This window comes from Chiloscyllium plagiosum, unplaced genomic scaffold (genome assembly GCF_037043375.1).
Source record: "Chiloscyllium plagiosum isolate Xiang-an unplaced genomic scaffold, Cpla_swu_hap1 HiC_scaffold_13, whole genome shotgun sequence".
Classification (NCBI taxonomy): Eukaryota; Metazoa; Chordata; class Chondrichthyes; order Orectolobiformes; family Hemiscylliidae; genus Chiloscyllium; species Chiloscyllium plagiosum.
In genome coordinates, this window is record NW_028270151.1 from 25806513 (window position 1) to 25827092 (window position 20580).

General features: G+C 41.8%; 1 protein-coding gene across 1 annotated transcript; it reads left to right on the forward strand.

The window, feature by feature from the left end:
* Positions 1-5823: 5823 nt before the first annotated feature.
* Positions 5824-18226, forward strand: LOC122555639 (EEF1A lysine methyltransferase 3-like). The gene is made up of 4 exons (XM_043701637.2): positions 5824-5991; positions 10565-10676; positions 12491-12872; positions 18205-18226. Exons 1-4 carry the CDS (start codon positions 5824-5826, stop codon positions 18224-18226), a joined length of 684 nt encoding a protein of 227 aa, XP_043557572.2.
* Positions 18227-20580: the final 2354 nt, after the last annotated feature.

Genomic DNA, 20580 nt, shown 5'->3' on the forward strand with positions numbered 1-20580 from the left:
TGGAAAGAAGGAATTTGGGATATCTTTCAAGTTTTTCATCCTTTGCTGTCACTGTTTTGTTTTCTGTTACTCAATTTCCATGAGGGTCTTTTCATTATGTGTTTCTTTTAATTTCGCTCTCTCCTAGGCACTGTGTGTCGCTGCTGCCCGACTCCCAGTCTGGCTACATCTTAGGACATTTCTGTTGCTTTTTGTCATTCTCTCCCAACTCCCAGTAACTGTTTCGGTTATTTTCACTGCAGCACGTTTTTATGGTGGTCTCTAATGCTGCCACATTGTGTGGCCATCCCCCTCACTTTCGCTGCTTGGTAATTGTTCACACTTTATAAACCTTATTGTGTAGCGAATGGCGTGGCATCGCTCTCCCACAACATACATATGAGCAGGAAAAACAAACTCTCCCTCAGCTATATTTGAGCGTCTTGGTCTTTATTGGTTCTTTGTCTCCTCGCGATAATGTGTCACAACATCCTACTTTGAAATATTACTGATAAATGACAAGTCATACATCGTTGTCTGACTGTCTCGATTGTTGACTTGATTCATTGTGTGTAGGGCCCAGCGACGGTATTGATCGGAAACACCAAATATCCGGATTTCTGATAGGGTGCCGTGAGTTTAAACATTTAAGGTAACCTAAGTGACAAACTGCAGAATTTATTTAAATTCAATGTGACGGGAATTCAAAGCTTGATCATTGATGTTCACAATGTATGTCCATCATCATTGTATCCCCTATCTGCCATTATACTACAGGCATGTGAATATATGTTAATGGAAAAATAAGATTTCCAACTTCTCTTGCACAATCTCTCCGTGACTATTATCACACTCTTGATTGTTTGCTATGGTTTTCAACCTTTGATTATTATCTTAAGTTTGTCTTTGACATCTCTCCTTTCCGTTTTCTGATCTGCCCCATTTTCTCCATTGGTGTTTCTAACCATGGGATGCTTGATTTTCCATTTTTGGATTGATCTCCTTTTGGTGGAGTGAGAATTAATGCCCCCTTTGGATAGGAAGCACGGCCAAACATGACAAGGGACACAGTTTTCGGAATTGAATATTACTTAAGAGTAAAATATCCTGAACTAGGGGAAGCGTCTAGTCACGACTAATTTCACATCATCGGTTCTGCAGCATCCTGAGGGAGGTCAGAACTCGGAATGATGATGGTGCGTTGGAAAGAAGGCTGCAGCCCATCGACATCCAAGTTTTAGTCCTGTACCTTGGCAACTCCATGTAGTCCCCTCTAGTAGGGCGAATTCAAAAGAAATATACATTAGTTGTACAATGCAAAAATATTTATATGAGTTTCATGTCATTTCACGAATTTCCAGAACTACATAGAATTCGCCAGTGAAAGAGAAGTGATTGTAATTGAGGAAAGCAAAATCAATCTCAATGAAACATTGCAATAAATATCCAGCCCAATGGGACCAAAATGTCATGTATTAACCTCGGCTAAGTAGGGCAATGTTGTATTTTAATATTGCCAAGAATGTGATATTGTGACGTACTTGAAAAGATGCATATCTGACTGCCGCAGAGGGCGGTACGGTTATCCTTCATCTAATTGCGTCACCAAGAAGTTGGCAACTAACCACAAAAACATTTCCACCAGTAAACAATCGGAAACTCCCCTGTTTTCTCAAACAACATCTTCGACAATTGTCAACTGTGTTTTCTGAGTTGTGTTATGTTCTGTATTCCCCCATCTCACTGGCATTCTGTGCTCTCTTCTGTAGGAAGATGTAGGCAGCCACTTTTAATTAATCTGCTCGGCCATGTTATGACTTATATCTGGGGAAGATGGATTTGACCCGTGACCCTCTGGCCCAGATGGGGTCCACCATCCCCACACCACAAAAACACTTGCAAGATAACATCTACTAGTCCTATGAATGAGTGAAATGCGTACTAGGATCGCGTATGTATAAATCGGGATGGAGAAGAAGTGAAGCAAAAATAGAATGGTGCGATCTACATGGATGTGAGGAGTATTGTGATAGAATGAGTTTGAGAAAAACAGTGTGGGGAAGTATACAGCAAGGTGCAAATGAATGTGCAACTGTACTTACGCTATATCACCTTGTTGTTGAATCACAAACAATCATTGAATCTGAAACGCTTAGCCTCTGACGTCCTGTCAAACGGACCTGCTGCAGGTCAGTCTCCAACACCCCAGCTCAGCTGTAAATTTTTTTCTTTCTGCTGTCTGGGAAATGATCTCTCTCCTACACCCCACAACACTCAGTAATCAATAATGGAGGCTGAAATCCATCACGAACCTTTTCATAACGTCATAAACCATGGGGTCTTGTGGCATAGTGGTCGAGTCCCTACCTGTGGAGCGGTTATGTCATGCGTTCAAGTCCTACCTTCTCGAGGAATGTGTGATGACATCGCCGAACAGTTTGATTAAGAGACTATCCCGAAGACAATGAAACATAGAAGTAGGCCAATTAGCGTATCGAACCCTTCCACCGTTCAATCGGGTCATGGTTGATCTGATAATCCTCAGCTCAACTCTGCTGCATTTTTCCATGATTCCCTTTATTGTCTGTTACCTTCGACTTCCATCTTCAGTTTGAGTTTTAACTGCTGGAGTTGGATTGGTGTCATGTGGAACATACCTCATGTCCATTACTGTTGATTAGAAAAAAAACAAGTGAGAATAAGTTGTTGCAAAAAATATTCATGAAAACATTTCTCGATTTTCGGTAATATCTGACATCGATACACTTGTCATTCGCAGCTCAGCCTCTTGTGCCTGTGTTACTAAAGGCCACTTGCTCACACCTCCACGATATTTGCAGACTCCCTACTCTCCCACCCCCCAAACTACTCCCTACCTGCGGTATCGTCCATTTCCCGCTGATACCTTGTACAGCACCCTTGTAATGACCATGTGCCATACTTCATTTCCCACAATCTACCAAACTGTACCAAGTCCCCCTCCTCTATCATCATACTGGTTTGCCCTCCGTCATTTACTCAAATTTGGAATTTTCATTCTCCATTTCAATGCATTACTTGACTCAGTGTTTACCGTTTCTGTGAGAATTGCCAGGCTAGTAACCTTCTGAGAACTGGGGTCCTCGATCTCTTTTCTTTAATCCACCTGGCGTCCAGCGATGGTGCTTATATTTTCAGTATGCTGACGAAAAATCCTCGAAAAATCCTAAACACCTCTAATTTTCACATTTCTTTTTTGCTTTAACTGCATCAGTTAGTACTCAGGATTTTAACGAACGCACTTGATGTTTCTCTTCCTTTATTGTATTAATTGTTGGCATATATTTCTGGGAGAAGACATATTTATCGTATTTGTTATGTAAATGCAAGTTCGGGCTCTTGTAGTGGAAGGGTAGGGTTCCTACCTCAGAGCCAGCAAGTTCAAGTCCCAATTCGTCTCCAGATGTGTCACAGGATTTCTGAACAGCTCATTAGAAAATATCTCTAAATACAAATTGCTAATGTTGAAGTATAACGAATTAATTTCAAGACAGGATACATATTTACTTATCAATTTTACCACAGTGTAGGCTCAGAGTGAGTACGCCTATTCTGACTTCTCAATGAGTAAGAACAATATGGTCAAATCGCATTGGATCATTGTTAATGTTGTTGATGCCATGCATTTTGAACTCCAAGACTGCTTTAAAAAAAGAGCTTAACACAACTTGTATTCATTTAAACTCACTACTGTCAAAATTCATCCAAGTTGCGAAGAATAGTAAAGAGACTGAATAAATGAGTAAGGAAAACGAAGAAAGCTGGCATCTTAAGGGATTGTAAATGGTTCATTTGTTTAATAGCTTATTTCTAATTATCCAAAGCCACCTGGAATCAAATACCTACTGCAATGTTTTCCAGTTTACCGGTTATGCCAAGCTAAAAGAGAAAGCAGAAGTGGAAGACAGCCTTCAGAAATTACAAAATGAATTGCATAAAATAAATGCATTAAAAAAGCACAAGGTAGGATTGGGTTTACTGAGGACAGCTTTGCCAGTGTACAAATGAATGAAGGATGAAAACCCCATGGATTCGACATTAACATGTCCAACCAATGCAGAGAATAAATCAAAGACAGTATAATGTTGAAATACATGGTCAAACTAGTATGCCAAGTTGTGACATTGCGAAGGAGGAGATATTAAATTGTTTCAGTAAACTTGAAATTGATAAATTCCGAGGCCTAGATGTGATGTATCCAAGGCTGCTGTGGGAGGCAAGGGAGGTGATCGCAGGGGCTGTGACATTGATTTGTAAATTCCCTCTGAGAGGTGGCAGAAGATTGAACAACAGCTAATGTAATACCAATATTCAAGAAGAGTGGTAGGGAAAAACCAGAAAACTACAAACCAGCAAGTCTAACATCTGTTGTGGAGAAACTATTGGAAAGAATCATGAGGGGTCGAATTAATCTCCATTTGGAGAAGCATGTTTTAAGAACAGATCATCAGTACGACTTTGTAAAAGGGGGGGGGGGGGGGGGGGCTTCATGTCTAACAAACTGGATTCATTTTTGAGGAGGTGACTAGGTGTGCAGATATGAGTGCGGTTGATGTAGTCTGCATGGACTTAAATAATGCTTTTGACAAGGCTTTGAGCGACAGTCTGATGAATAAGCTATTAGCCCATGGAATCAGAACAATTTGTTAAATTTGATCCAAATTTACCTTCGTGGCAGGAAGCAGACGTTGTTGGTCCAGAGGATTTCAAAAATTTTCTTTCACCCAGGGAGTGGAACTCAATATCTGGAAATATCATAGAATCATAGAATCCCTAGAGTGTGGAAAACGGCCATTTGGCCCAACAAACACACACCGACCCTCCAAAGAGTAACCCACCCAGATCCATTCCCCTACATTTCCCCTAACTAATGCACCTAACCTACACATCCCTGAACACTGTGAGTAATTAGAGGCAGGAATCATCAAATCATTTATGACATTTCGACGAGCACTTGAAACGCTACAGCATGCAAGATTATGGGTCAAGTTCTGGAAAATGGAGAGAGAATAAACGAATGTTTGATGACCAACGCGAACATCACAGACCCCAGGGTCTTCTTTCAGTGTCGTAGAAACATTGCGCTCCCAACTATGACCAATTGTGTGGAAAAAAATTGAACAGCATCTTGAGTTCCGTGCCTAGTCAGATAATCAAATACCACAAGAGGTCAAGTACAACGCGAAAGAACTGCAGATTCTGTGAATCAGAAACAAACAGAAATGGCTGGAAAAGCTTCGCAGATCTGGCAGCATCTGTGAGGAGAAATCTGAGTTCCGTTTCGGGTCGAGTGACCCTTCCTCAGAACTTCCCTCGTTAACTCTGACTTCTCTCCACAGATACTGCCATACCTGCTGAGCTTTGCCAGCAGTTTCTGTTTTCGTTGAAGAAGTCAGATTCATCGTCTTAAATCGAACTAGATATTGTGGGGGTCTTATGCGATGCAATCCATTTTAAATCTAATTGAAATATTTGAACTCCAGTGTTCGTAAATTGTGAGAATTTGGACAGATATTTTAGCTTACATATTCAAATAGGTGACAGGCAAGTCAACCCGGACCTTCTGGCGCAGAGGGGAGGAACTAGTACTGCGCTACCTGGAATCCAGTGCGATTGTAGGGAGAGTGAACCTGCACCTAAGTGTTATACCTGTTGAAAAATGTCAAAATGAACTTGGAGCTGCTGTAATTCACTATTTTTTAATTTTCTTTATAAATACAGCTTACAAGTGAGAGTGCAAGTACACCTAACAGTACACTGACCACAACTTGAAGGGTTGTTGAAAATCCAGGATTATCCACCAGGATGTCAGAAAGCAAGATAGCCTCTGTGTTGAAGAAGCCAATGACCGAAGTTTTCATAGAAGCCGACAATTTGAAGTATAAGCTTTTCTACCCCGTATGCGGTTTCCTTTTAGAAATTGCTTTGAAGCCGATAGTTAACACAGAGTTTGGAACTATGGTCTGGAATGCTGTAAGTTTATAGCAATTTCGTATTGTCAATTTATGTCGATGTTTCCCAGACCTTCATGTGTAAATTCTTCCATTTAAGTCACTCTGGCACTTTACGGATCAGAGTCATCGAATCATACAGCACGAAAACAGTCCCTTCTATCCAACCAGTCCACTCCGACCATAATCACAAACTAATCTCGTCCACATGCAGTGCCTGGCCCATATCCCTCCAAACATGTCTTGTTCATGCACTTATCCAAATGTTTTTTTACATGTTGTAATTGTATCTGCATCCACCACGTCAACTAAAAGTCTATTTCTTAAACGAACCACTCTGAGTAAAAAAAAAACTCGTCTTTTAAAAATCGTTCTCTTTTCCCCTTAAAAATATGCCCCAGTCTTGAAATCCCCCAACCCAGGGAAAGGAGACCTGCCATTCACATTATCTATACGCCTCATGATTTTATAAAACCTCCATAAGGTCACTCCCCAACTTCCTACACACCTGTGAAAAACATCCCAGCCTATCCAACCTTTAGTTATAAGGCAAACCCTCCGTTGGGGACAACATCCTGACAAATCTCTTCTGAACCCTTTCCAGCTTAATAATATCCTTCGTCTTATAAAAGACACAGATGACAGTTGGAGAAAGTGACGACTGCAGATATTGGAGATCAGAGTCAAAAACTGTGATGTTGGAAATGCACAGCCGGTCAGGCGGCATGCGAGGAGCATAAGATGAAGAGCTTATGCTCGAAATGTCGACTCTCCTCCTCCTCGGATGCTGCCTGGCCAGCTATGCTTTTCCAGCACCACACTTTTTATCACAGATGATAGTGTGACACTGGCACTGGTAAGCAGTTGCTTCTCGTCCTTTTCCAGCTACCATCCGCCTTTGACGTATTTGATCACAGCATTCTCCACTATAGCCTGTCCACCAGTTAACTATTGGGAAGACTGACGCTACTTCCTTTGCTCGTTGCCAAAAACGTCAGCACCCTCGCTATCAACGTCATACTTCCCCTTACAACTGACACTTCTTTATATATAATAACCGCGATGTTATATGTCATAGCACAACGAGCCTTCTGACGCATCTTTGCAGCGGGATAAAACGTGTGGTTGATTGGAGGTGATTTTTCATAAAGCTGCAGGAACTTTATTTCACCGAGCGAGTGGTAAACCTAAGGAAGTGTCTGTCTATTGAAATGACAGCAACAGCTAGTGTTCCTTTAAGACACGATCTATGTTGAATATAATGTTCGTGGGGAAGCCAGGTATCTTTGGAACTGTGATTCCTAAAACTCACCAATATCTGATCCTCTGTCTCATGTCTGTGTTTGAACTGATGGATGGGTATTCATGACCATGGCTATTTAACAAAGCATGGTAACTTATGGTAACTTCGTCCACCGTAAAGGGAATGGAGATGCGACCAATTATTTTTCCCTAAATTCACATGCTTCCAAGAAACAGATCTAGAAGTGGTTGCCTGGAGAGCGCACCTTTGATAACAAATACAAAAGGAAGCCGCCAAAGATGCTACCAATCTGAAACAAAAAACACGAAATATTGGAAATATTGAGCAAAGCCGAGGGGATCAATTGATGACTGGATTTATTGAGGCCCTGGTGAAATAAGGCGGCATTTGGCATGCATAGGCAGTTGGGATGAAGTGAATACCTTGAGGATTATATGATTTGGAGACGCCGGTGTTGGGCTGGGGTGCACAAAGTTAAAAATCACACACCACCAGGTTATAGTCCAACAGGTTTATTTGGAAACACTAGCTTTCGGAGCGCTGCTCCTTCATCAGGTGGTTGTGGAGAATAAGCCTTATTCTCCACAACAACCTGATGAAGGAGCAGCGCTCCGAAAGCTAGTGTTTCCAAATAAACCTGTTGGACTATAACCTGGTGGTGTGTGATTTTTAACTTAAAAGAGAAATCAAGGGGGCTAAAAGTGTATACGATATGGGTTTGACAGATAAGGTAAAGGAGAATCCCAACAGATTCTACCAGTACATGAAGTGCAAAACCGTAACTAGGAAGAGAGTAAGGCCTCTTAAAATTCAATAAGGTTGACTATGTGCAGAGGCACATATGGTGGGTGAAATTCTAACTGAGTATTTCTCATCAGTATTTTCAATCAAAAAAGGCGTGGATACTAAAAACCGTGGGGAAATAAAGTGTGATGCCTTGAAGACAGTGTACATTACAGAAGGAGGTGTTGGAAGTCATAAAACACACATTAAGGTAGATAAATCCTCTGGACATGTTGAAGTATCCCAGGGAGGCTAGGGGGGAAATTACGCAGTCCCTTGCAGAGATATTTGTATCATGGGTGAAATGCCCGAAAATTGGAAGGCGACTGATATTTTGCCATAATTTAAGAAAGGCTACGGAAAAAATGCTGGGAACTACAGATTTGTGAGCCTACCGTCTGTGCTGAGTAAGTTGCTAGAGGGGATTCTGGGATACAGGATCTACAGGCACTTCGAGCGGCAAGGACTCATTTGGGATAGTTAGCATGGCTTTGTGCGTGGGAAACCAGGAACATAAATAAGGGAAGAAAAGGACGTTGTCTGCATGAACGTTAGCAAGACCTGTGACAGGATATAGCATGTTGAGTAAAGTTAAATCTCACAGGATCCAGGCAGAGCTAACCAATTGGATACAAAATTAGCTTGAAGGTTGAATAGAGAGTGGTGATACACGCTAGCTTTTCAGACTGGAGGACTGTGTCCAGCAGTGTACCACAGGGATTGGTGGATGGTTCATTTATGTAGATGATTTGGATGCGAATGTAGGAGGTATGGTTAGTAAATTTGTGGATGACTCGAAGATTGGTGGTATAGTGGATAGTGAAGAAGGTTATGTGCGAACGCAGCGAGATCTTGATCAACTGGGCCAGTGAACTCAGGAATGGCAGATGGAGGTTAATTTTAATAAATGTAAGGCACTGCATTTTGGTCGGTCAAACCTGGCAAGAACTTCCACAGTTATGAGTAGGGCGCTGGGGAGAGTTAACGAACAAATAGATCTAGGGGTACAGGCTCACAACTCCTTGAAAGTGGAGTCACTTATAGACAGGGTGATGAAAAAAACTTTCGACATGCTTTCTTTCATCGGGTCTGAGTATTTGGTATAGGGGTTGGGATGTCTTGTTGCAACTTTACAAGACATTGGTGAGGCCACATTTGGAATACTGCATGCAGTTCTGGTCACACTGCGAGAGAAACGATATTATTAAAGTTGAAAGAGTGCAGAAAATATTTACCAGGATGTTACCTGGACTGGAAAGTTTGAGTTCTAAGAAGAGGATCGACTGAAACATTTTTTCCCTGGGGATTACGTGACTGGGAGTTGACCTTGTAGAGGTCTATAAAATAATGAGAGGCATAGATAAGGTAGGTTGTCAAAGTCTTTTCCCAGTTTTAAGGGTGTCTAAAACTTGACGGCATAGGTTTAAGTTGACAGGGCAGAGATACAAAAGGATCCAGAGGGGCATTTTTAAACACAGAGGGTGGTGAGTGTCTGGAACCGGCTGCCAGAGGTAGTGATGGAAGCGAGTACAATTTCGTCATTGATTTAACATTTAGGCAGGTATATGGAGTGGATAGATATGGAGGGATAGGGACCAAACGCAGCTAAATGGGATTAGTTTCGTTGTGAAAACTTGGCGGCATGAAAATGTTGGGCCGAAGGGACTGTTTCCGTGCTGTAGCCATCTAAGATTCTATGACTCTAAAAGCAGACTTAATCTTGCGGGTGTACCACCTTTCACCAGAGTTGAGGAAGTGCGGGTGTGTAATAGGTTTTCAGCAAGTAAAAGGAGACCTTAAGAAGGAGAGATAGACTGGGGGCGGGAGAAATTAAATGGCAAACATTTCATGGCACAAACGCTAAAGGGAGTGGTCATGGACAACGAAAAAGAAGTTCTGATCACGTGACTGGATGTAAATGTAGAACCAAATTAATAAATATCTCAGAAAACCATAATAAACGAAAACGGTGGAACACGATCAAGGCAGAGATCAGGATGTAATTTTGTTAAGCTGAATGGGTAATCTAGAAGGCTTTAAAGCATCGAAGGAAAAATTAGATGTGATTGCTTAAACGTGCATTGAAACTCTGAAATACTGCAGGATGCCGAGGTCATAAAGGTTAGAAAGGGAGCAATGTTAAAAGTTGAAAAAACAAAGGATAGGAAGCTGACGGTCATGCTTACAATCGGAATGGCGATGTTTCACAAAACATTCACTCAGTCTATATTTGGTCTTGCCAATGCAGAGGGGATCAAATAAAGAGCACTGAATCCAACTACTATGAAAGATGTAAAGCACTTGGCAAGAATGTTTGGGTCATATCCTTAGTCACTTGAGTTGTCACAAGGTAGCAACGAATAGGTAAGCAGTCTGAGCAATGCTCCCACTGATCCCTGAATACCTGATAGGGATTCTACCCAGGAACAAATTAACGGGAAATTGTCCTCTCCAGAGTCGTGAAAGAGACCGATTGATGCTGTTTCACTACTTTTTTTTGGTAGGCCCGCATGGACGTAACAATTAAAATTTCGGTTGCTTTTTTTAGGGTCTTGGTTTGTGTCAGTACTTTGAGGAACAGAAGATGGATTTCTCGCACAAGAAAGTGATTGAACTGGGAGCGGGCACTGGGATTTTGAGCATTTTAACAGTCCTTCTCGGTGAGTGGAATGGGTCCGCACACAAATGGGGCAGCAAGATAAATCTTAATCTGCATCAGCAATATTCGGAGGGTACTTTAAAGAATGATATATTACGAGATGTAGCGTTGCTAGCTATCAAACAACTGTTTATTAAACTGAACAAGAATTGGTGTAGAGTCGATTTTGGTTCCTATGATTCCAAGCGAATAATAACTGATCAATCTTCAGATGTCCTTGATGACAGAGGACTGTAGACACAGTCTAAGGACACAACTTAGGATGGGTCTATTCACCCAGCGTGTAGTGGGCCTACCTGTGAAATTCTCTGCCATAGAAAATGGTTGAGGCAAATGCGTTGCATGTTTACAAGAAGGTGTTAGATATAGTCCTTAGGGCGAAACGAAATGAATCATAGCTTTTGGGGCGAAAGCAGAAACAGGGTACTGCATTGGATGACCAGTCATGATCATGTTGAATGGCGCGTCTATTGAAACGTTCAAGATTTGCAGGAAACCAACAGGGTCAGTGGAAAGGTTGTTCCCTTGTGGGACACTCTCCGACCAGAGGGGACAATCTCATAGTAAGGCATTATACATCAAAGACAGACATGATAATTTTTTTTCTCTAAGACGGTCGTGAATCTGTTGAAGCGCCTACAGCAGAGGGTTGCGAAGGCTGAGTGTTTAGAAATATTCAAGGCTGGGATGTACAGAATTTTGATCTACAAGAGAATGAGGATTATTAGGAAAAATGCAAGAATGTGGAGTTGAAGATGAAGTGATCATGATCTCATTGAATAGCGGAGCAAATTCGATAGACTCAACGGACTACTTCTGCTCCTATGTCTGATGATCTAAAGGTCCACTGTCAACGGTGGCGGTGTGAACAATTCAGTTGTTTACATTGTAAAAACAGTCCATTCGTTTATATAAAGAAACATCATTTTCTGTCATGAGAAGATCAACTTCCATTTGTCAAACATCTTTAACGCCATATGCGCTTCTAAGATAAATGATGCGGTAGATTTCGCGCCTCCCAGAAGAAAGCGAAACAGAGACATGATTTGGAGATGCCGGTGCTGGACAGGGGTGTACAAAGTTAAAAATCACACAACACCAGGTTATAGTCCAACAGGTTTAATTGGAAGCACTAACCTTCGGACCAGCGCTAGTGCTTCCAATTAAATCTGTTTGACTATAGCCTGGTGTGTGATTTTTAACTTTGGACACAGAGACAGAGATGTTTAACGAGAGAAGTTTACATTCTGGGGAGTTGAAGGCGCGGCTGCCAGTGGAATCCGGAGTGAAATCCGACAAGTTTGAGGTCAACAATTTAGGCTAAACTCACAATATCTTTTGTTGCGAAATCTATCGTTATGGAAATTTGGAAACTTTTCCTACGAAAGCCTGTCCAAAAATGGACAACAATTGAAAAGGTCAAAACTAATATGGGCAAGCCGATTTTTTTGCATTTTATGTTGTCATGAGATGGAGTGAACGGAATGCAGAGTGGGCACTTCAGCAATGCCCTTTTTAAATTCTGGAGCAGGTTACTGTAAGGTTACCTAACAAATCCAGCGGCCGCGAGGGAATAGCAGTATTGAACGCTGTAACGTTTAATTTAAACGCTCATACAATTGACATCCTCTGCGCACGGCTGCGCACTGACAAGAATCGGATCTTCTCATTGGCCACTTTCCTGGCCTGCCCTTTCCCTTCCTTCTCCGGGCCATATGTGTGTCGGTATTTCCCAGGACCACCGTTTTGGGCGTGATCATATTCCCGCGGATCCAACTAATCAAATCGGTTCCTTTTCTAATCTTCCCCTTTCAGGTGGAGATGTCACTATAACAGACAATCCGCAGCTCCTGCAGCAAATCGAACTGAACGTCTCCGCCAATATCCCGTCTTCCATGAAATCTCGCGTCCAAATCCGCGCCCTCTCCTGGGGGCTGGACCAATCACAGTTTCCATCCGACTACGACTACATCTTGGGTGGGGATATCGTGTACAACCGTTCAAGTCTTCCTTTAATTCTCAAGACGCTCCAACATCTCTGCAATGAATCGACGGTCATTTATTTCGCCTCCACAATGTCCATCAGCCGTGAATTGATCACCTCCAGCTACCGGACTCTATTTCAGTATTTTGATTCTGATCTCGTTTGCAGATATGAAAACGTGGATGTTAACTTGTATAGGATGACTAAAAAAAAGTCCCAGACACAGGGTTGAAATTCATCAGAACTCATTGAATCACCATATCATTCACATTTGCAGGACAGAAAGAGGCCTTTCGGTCCCTAATGTCTGTGCCAGCCAAAAAGAGAGATTTGCATAATCCTTTTTTCCACCTCTTAAACCATAATAATGCAGGTTGCATCTCTTCAAGTATCTGCTTTTACGCCCTTTCAGGCAGGGACTTACAGATCCTAGAACCTTCAAGGTGAAATGTCTTCTAATCCTCCTTCCATGTACTTTAGATCAAAACCCAATCATTGTCTTTGCTGCTGATTGAAATAGGTTATTCCTATTCACTCTAAGCCGTTCAATTACACTTCTCCATTATATCCTCCCTGATTTTTCATACCTTAATTAATAAAATAAGTTAACTTGTATGCCGTTTAAACCATAATTTCTATCCATCCCATTGCCTTCCGGGATCTGTTTTCTTGCCTTTCAGGGTTCATATATTTTTCACAACTCTTGTTATACAATTCTTTATTGCGCGTATTCTGTCCCTTTTGCCCTCTCTGGTTGCACTTCTCTTGGCCACTTTTCCGCTCATCTATGTAGTTTTTAGATATCTAAATGCTGTCTACAGTTTTCTTCAAAGTTCTTGTTTATATCTTCTATATTTTAATACAAATCATTGGCATACATAACGAAAATCATTGGATCCAATCCGAGAACTCCGTGAAAGCAGCCATACCAATCACACACACAAAATAAACACTTGTGTCCCTTTGTTTTCTGCAATTGAGGCAGTTTTGTTTCTAGTTTATCACTTATCCTTAAATCACATGGGCTTTTTCTATTCTGACTGTCATAAATCTTGCTAAAATCCATGTAGACTATATCAACATTAATATCATGAATCCTCCTCATTATCTTTGCAAAATATTGGATTAAAGTATGAGGAATGCATTTAATAATTGGAAGCTCAAAATGCAAAGATCAACTCTCGTATGCTTGAATCTCAACGAAGCTAACCGATTTCATTCTATGTGGCGCCGTTGTCATTGAATGTCTCATTGTAGGTGCCTTGCACTGAACAGTCAATTTGTAATATTAATTATTCAGAAATTTGTTCATTGGAAGAGTGGACATTTATAAACAGCCTTTTAAACAATTTTCAGATTTCTATTCTGATCGCCAAGCTAATGAAACAAATATTTGCAAACCTGCAAAGAGTATTTTCCTTTTCCATTTGTTCATGGAATCTAGGTGTCATGCGCTATACCGGCATTTATTTGCCTCGGAAAAGGTGCTGGTGAGCAGCGGCATGAAGTGCTTCAGTTGTCAGAGTGTAGATACGCCCACAGAGCTATTTGGAAGTGAGTTGTAGGATTTTGACACAGATTTTGACAAAAATGAAAGTTTGAGACTATCCGGATTGTGCAAGTCGAGGACGGGACTTCCAGGTGGTGGTATTCCCAAGCGTTTTCTGACCTTGGTTTTCTCGGCGGTGAGGCCACGGGTTTGCAGAGGGCACTGCTGATGTCAGTTGGGGACAAATGGAATGGCTGTTGAAGGTCATGAATAGGATATAAATCAAAATGTTTCTTTGTCCTGGATAGTGCTCAGCTTCTTGAGCATTGTTCAAGCTGCACCTACCCAGTCAAATGGAGAGTGTTCCATGGCCAAGCTGACTTGAGATTTGTAGATGATGGAGAGTCACTGAGAAGACAGGAAATGCTTTATTCATGCATAATTCCTAGCTTATGATCTGGTGTAGTGGTAATAATATTTATATGGCTGGTCCACCTCAATTTCTGATCAATGTTAGCATCCAGTATGTTGATTGTCGGAATTCAGCAACGATAATGCCGTTGAAGGGACGATGATTAGATTCTCTCCTGCTGGAGATGGCCATTGCGCCGTAATTGTTTCGTACGAATATTGCTGAACAGAGATCACGAAATTTATAGAGGACAACTCGAACAGACATGGTTTACAAAACATTGTAAATCACATTCATCTATTTCATACTAGCGACGCTCGAAGTTAAATTGACCCCAGTTTTGGTTTTGTAACTTCAAGGCTATACACTTTCTGAAATATTTCAGGACCATTAAGAAATGGTAATCAAGCATAATTCTTGGAATTAGAGTGTAAATTGAAATAAGAAACGTTCCAATAGCAAACTTCCAGAACTAGATTTTGAAAAAGCGACTAGCCAATATAGAAGCATTGTGAGGCTAAGCACTTTTCACAATAGACAATTACGTACAAAAATAAACCGTATTTCGAACCAGTGTCCGGTTGTGTAGAAACTTCGAAAATGCTATGGTCTGCACAGCAGTTTGCTTTCTTGGTCACTTCATCAAATTGCCCTCTCGAGCTTCCCCATTCGTGATGGCCACTACATCAAACAGCTATATTTTCAAAATTGAATGTGCAGATAAGGTGGAGATGGTATTACTAGACCAATTTATTTGTTAACAAATTGCTGAGTGTTGGTAGTGGTTGTCAATGCTCCATTGCAGTGTAAAAGTGTGGCGCTGGAAAAGCACAACAGGTCAGGCAGCATCCGAGGAGCAGGAAAATCGACGTTTCGGGCTTATGGTCCTGGATGCTGCCTGACCTGCTGTGCATTTCCAGCGCCACACTTTTGGACTCTGATCTCCAGCATCTGCAATCCTCACTTTTTTCTAATGCTCCATTGTAGCTTACTGAACTTCATAATATTCTTCTCCGATTCCAGCGTCAAATGAATTGGTGAAATCTAAATAAAAGAGTGCACCGTCAGATTTAGGTCATTATAAAGAAAGGCAGTTAGAAAACTGATGAGTTTATTTTGTGTAGTCTATTTGACAATTTATCATCCTATACATGAGTTTATAATCCGTCGAATTTAATACATATTTAGTTAATTATCGCTCACCAAAGTTAAAGTTTCAAATTACCTGCAGCGCAGTGCATGGTAGGCTACTGCAAAAAATACGGAGGTATGGCATTGAGGGTGAGTTGGAGGTTTGGATTAGGAATTGGCTGGCTGGAAGAAGACAGAGGGTAGTAGTTGATGGTAAAGATTCATCTTGGAGTGTAGTTACTAGCGGTGTTCCCCAAGGATCTGTTTTGGGACCATTGCTGTTTGTCATTTTTATAAATGACCTGGAGGAGGGGCTAGAAGGTTGGGTGAGCAAGTTTGCGGATGATACGAAAGTCGGTGGAGTTGTTGACAGTGAGGAAGGATATGTCAGGTTACAGCGGGATATAGATAAGCTGCAGAGCTGGGCAGAAAGGTGGTAAATGGAGTTCAATGTAGGTAAGTGTGAGGTAATCCACTTTGGTAAGAGTAACAAAAAGATGGGGTACTGGGCTGATGGTCGGATACTTGGTAGTGTGGATGAGCAGAGGGATCTTGGTGTCCATGTACACAGATCTCTGAAATTTGCCACCCAGGTAAATAGTGCGGTGAAGAAGGCAGATGGCGTACTGGCTTTTATTGATAGTGAATTGAGTTCCGGAGTCCTGAGGTTATGTTGCAGTTGTATAAGACTCTGGTGCGGCAGCATCTGGAGTATTGTGTGCAGTTTTGGTCGCCATACTATAGGAAGGATGTGGAGGCACTGGAACGGGTGCAGAGGAGGTTTACCAGGATGTTGCCTGGTGTGGTAGGAAGATCGTATGAGGAAAGGCTGAGGCACTTGGGGCTGTTTTCATTGGAGAAAAGAAGGTTTAGGGGTGACTTGATAGAGGTGTACAAGATGATTAGGGGTTTAGATAGGGTTGACCATGAAAGCCTTTTTTCCACGTACGGAGTCAGCTATTACGAGGGGGCATAACTTTAAATTAAGGGGTGGTAGGTATAGGACAGATGTTAGGGGTAGATTATTTACTCAGCGAGTCGTGAGTTCATGGAATGCCCTGCCAGTAGCAGTGGTGGACTCTCCCTCTTTATGGGCATTTAAGCGGGCTTTGGATAGGCATATGGAGGATAGTGGGCTAGTGTAGGTTAGGTGGGCTTGGATCGGCGCAACATGTAGGGCCAAAGGGTCTGTACTGCGCTGTATTTTTTCTATGTATTTCTATGTTTCTATGTAATTTGAACAATTAGTTTCTGTTGCCAATACTTGTATAAGATCAATTCAGAAAAATACCACTTGATAAATTATCACGTGTTTAGTTCACATGAAAGTTTGTTGTGAGGTAAATAATGTGCTTCTCCAATGTTTTGTTTTGGTATCTGAGTGCTCAAGCAACGCACAGGCTTTTCGCGATTCAAAAGGAGTGGCTCTAATACATTCAATATGTAAGACTCAATTTCAAGTTCCATTTGATCCTACGTTCCATGAAGTTCACGTTCCCTCTAAACGCCAAACAAACAGGAAATCGGAGGATTTGTTTTAATATCAATCGTCACAGCGTAGTTATCGACACGAGTTCTTGAGAGAAGTGCCTCAGGTCAGCTATCATTGGCTAGTTCATTCATGACATTCTCGGCAACGCAGTCCCAGAAGCGGCTGGCGAATTTTTTTTATATAGATTACTTACAGTGTAGAAACAGGCCCTTCGGCCCAACAAGTCCACGCCGACCCGCCGAAGCGCAACCCACCCAGACCCATTCCCTTACATTTACCCCTTCACCTAACACTACGGACAATTTAGCATGGCCAATTCAACTAACCTGCACATCTTTGGACTGTGGGAGGAAACCGGAGCACCCGGAGGAAACCCACGCAGACACGGGGAGAACGTGCAAACTCCACACAGTCAGTCAACTGAGGCGGGAACTGAACCCTGGTCTCTAGCGCTGTGAGGCAGCAGAGCTAACCACTGTGCCACCGTTATGTTTACTTCCATTCGCAATTCCTCTAATTATGAAGGAAGTGGTCTGGTCTTTAAGCTATAAAGTAAATCCATGTTACACAAATGCAGTAAAATGGCTTTGGATATCAATGGCCTATCGCCGTTTACTTTCAGCCGTCCCAACTCAGCCTGGGTGTCAACATAGATCGGAAACCTAGCTGGGGCTGTCACTAAATGTTATCGCTCCAAGGACATATAAGATGCTGCAGTTATCCGTGACACTTGACGCCCTGAGCTTTTGGATTAGTGGTGTTGGAAGAGCACAGCAGTTCAGGCAGCATCCGAGGAGTAGTAAAATCGACGTTTCGGGCAAAAGCCCTTCATCAGGAATACAGGCAGAGAGCCTGAAGGGTGGAGAGATAAGTGAGAGGAGGGTGGGGGTGGGGAGAAAGTACCATAGAGAACAATAGGTGAGTGGGGGAGGGGTGAAGGTGATAGGTCGGGGGGGGGGGGGGGGGGTGTGGGCTTAACTGGAGAGTCAGTTTGGTACTTTCCACATTTCTGTGACCTGAGGGAAACTATCAGAGAGAAATAATCCCAGACCAGTTATATTTCTGTCAAATTAAACTGGTGCAGGAAATCCATCCAGCAAACATTTAGAAGAAAGTGAGGACTGCAGATGCTGGAGATCAAAGCCCAGAATGTAGTGCTGGAAAAGCACAGCCCGTCAGGCAGCATCCTAGGAGTAGCACCATAAGACACATAATTTACAGCAAAATATTACCGTGATACAATGATACATTGAACAAACATTGTTAAGTCTTTAATTCCTGATGAAGGGCTTATGCCCGAAATGTCGATTCTTCTGCTCCTCGGATGCTGCCTGATCTGCTGTGTTTTTCCAGCATCACACTCTCGACAGCAAACATTTAAAGTACTACACGAGCATGCAAAAGATCCACCTGTGGTGGCAAGGGGTTGAGAGACAGCATGTTGGGACAGTATAGATGCATGGAAATAAAGACACCTATACTTTGCTCATATCCCATGCATGAATAACGGAAGAGAATTCACCCTAAATCCTAGATTGCCTTATGGTTGTAAATTATCTGAGGATGCATGTCAGAAGCTAGTTTGCATTATGTTGATCTGTGTGGCAAGGTGCGGGAGATCACTATCAAGAGACATTTTTCAAATTTAAAAAAGTCTCAACTTATCCTAAAATAAATATAGACTATGCCGAAATACTCAACAGGACAGATAGCACAATGGGAAGTGAAATGGGCTGACGCTTCGGGTCAATTAAGTTGCGAAATGCAACCGTTAAATGCGTCTCTCTTAGTATGGATGAGGATAGACATTTGGAATATTTACAATATGGTTAGACCAATCACCAGCCTACATTGTATTTTACCTCGGCGTGGAATTGACCTATTTACACTACTGAGATCTTCAATACTCGTTTCATGTGAATCGCTGTCTATGTAACAGTCAAACTTCCCCGCTGAACTGACAGTCGCCAAAACTAAAATAAAATGCACTGCCCCCCCAAAATGCAACGATGATTTTAAATGTACAGATATAATCGTGTCAAGATGGTTGGCAGTAATCCCTACTCCGGGGTCCTGAATCTCGATTTCCTTATAAAAATAATTTGTGGGAGTCGGTATTGGACTGAGGTGGACAAAGTTAAAAATCACACAACAACACCAGATTATAGTCCAACAGGTTTATTTGGAAGCACTAGCTTTCGGAGCGCTGGTCCTCTATCAGGTAGTTGTGGAGTATGAGATGGTAAGACAGAATGTATAGCACAATTTAACAGTGTGATGCAACTGAAATTATATATTGAAAAAGACCTGGATTGTTTGTTAAGTCTCATCTTTTAGAATGACCATGTTGCAGAATTACATTTTATTTTGCTTAAAAACTGAATGAATCCATGTAAGATTCTGGAAATCCCTTTTTTAGAAATAGAGTCATTGGGGCACAGACAGCCACACAAGGGCACTTGACACCTTCAATGCATCATTTGAGCTAACATGGCACCTATTGTTAAAGTTCACTTGAGAATGTAATTTTTTTTTAAAAAAGTTCTAGAATTTAGGTATGAAAGTACTGAAATGAACATGGTCATTCTAAAAGATGAGACTTAACAAACAATTCAGGTCGTTTGCAAAATATAATTTCAGTTGCATCAGACTGTAAACTTTTGCTATAAATTCTGTGTCTTACAATCATATACTCCACAACTACCTGATGAAGGAAACTAATGAGCAAAGTATAGGTGTCTTTGAAAACTAATGCGCCCAAATAAACATGTCGGACTATAACTTGGTGTTATGTGATTTTTAACTTCAAAGGTGTGAGTAACATCAATCTCAAGTCAGACTGGTTCTATTTCTAAAGTGGAATTTGCAAATATTATCTCGACTTATTGCTTGCATTGACTGCTCACAGGTTCAGAATTTTTTGAGCAAAATAGAATGTATCTGCAAATATAATTCTGCTAATACAAATTCACCCCATAAACTGTGTGCGTGCAGAAGAGAGTGAGTGTGCGCATGTGATTGTGTGAGTGTGAGTGCACGTGAGACAGTGTGTGTTTGTGTGTGTGCAAGCTTGGTAAAGTGTGTGTCTGTGAGTATGATGGGGCTTAAGCCTGTGAGATGGTGCCAGCGTGGGTGTGAGTGTGAGAGGTGTATTTGTGTGCATATGAGAGACAGCTTGTGTATGAGAGAGGGTCTTCATGAGTGTGTGAGTATGCAAGAGTGTGCATGTGTGTGTGTGAGAGAGAGAGAGAATGAGAGAGAGAGAGAGAGAGAGAGAAAGCGAATAGTGCAGTGCAGTCACCTGTAGTGTGACATGAACCCAAGGTCCAAGATAGAGACCATCCTCATAGGTTCTGAACTTGGTAATCAGCCTCTGTTCAGCCACTTTACATTGTTG

Bases quoted from the DNA above. Each gene is read 5' to 3' on its own strand.
- LOC122555639 (XM_043701637.2), top strand. From the start codon at position 5,824: ATGTCAGAAAGCAAGATAGCCTCTGTGTTGAAGAAGCCAATGACCGAA. The intron at 5,992-10,564 runs GTAAGTTTATAG...TGCTTTTTTTAG, and splicing joins GAACTATGGTCTGGAATGCT to GGTCTTGGTTTGTGTCAGTA. The intron at 10,677-12,490 runs GTGAGTGGAATG...TTCCCCTTTCAG, and splicing joins CATTTTAACAGTCCTTCTCG to GTGGAGATGTCACTATAACA.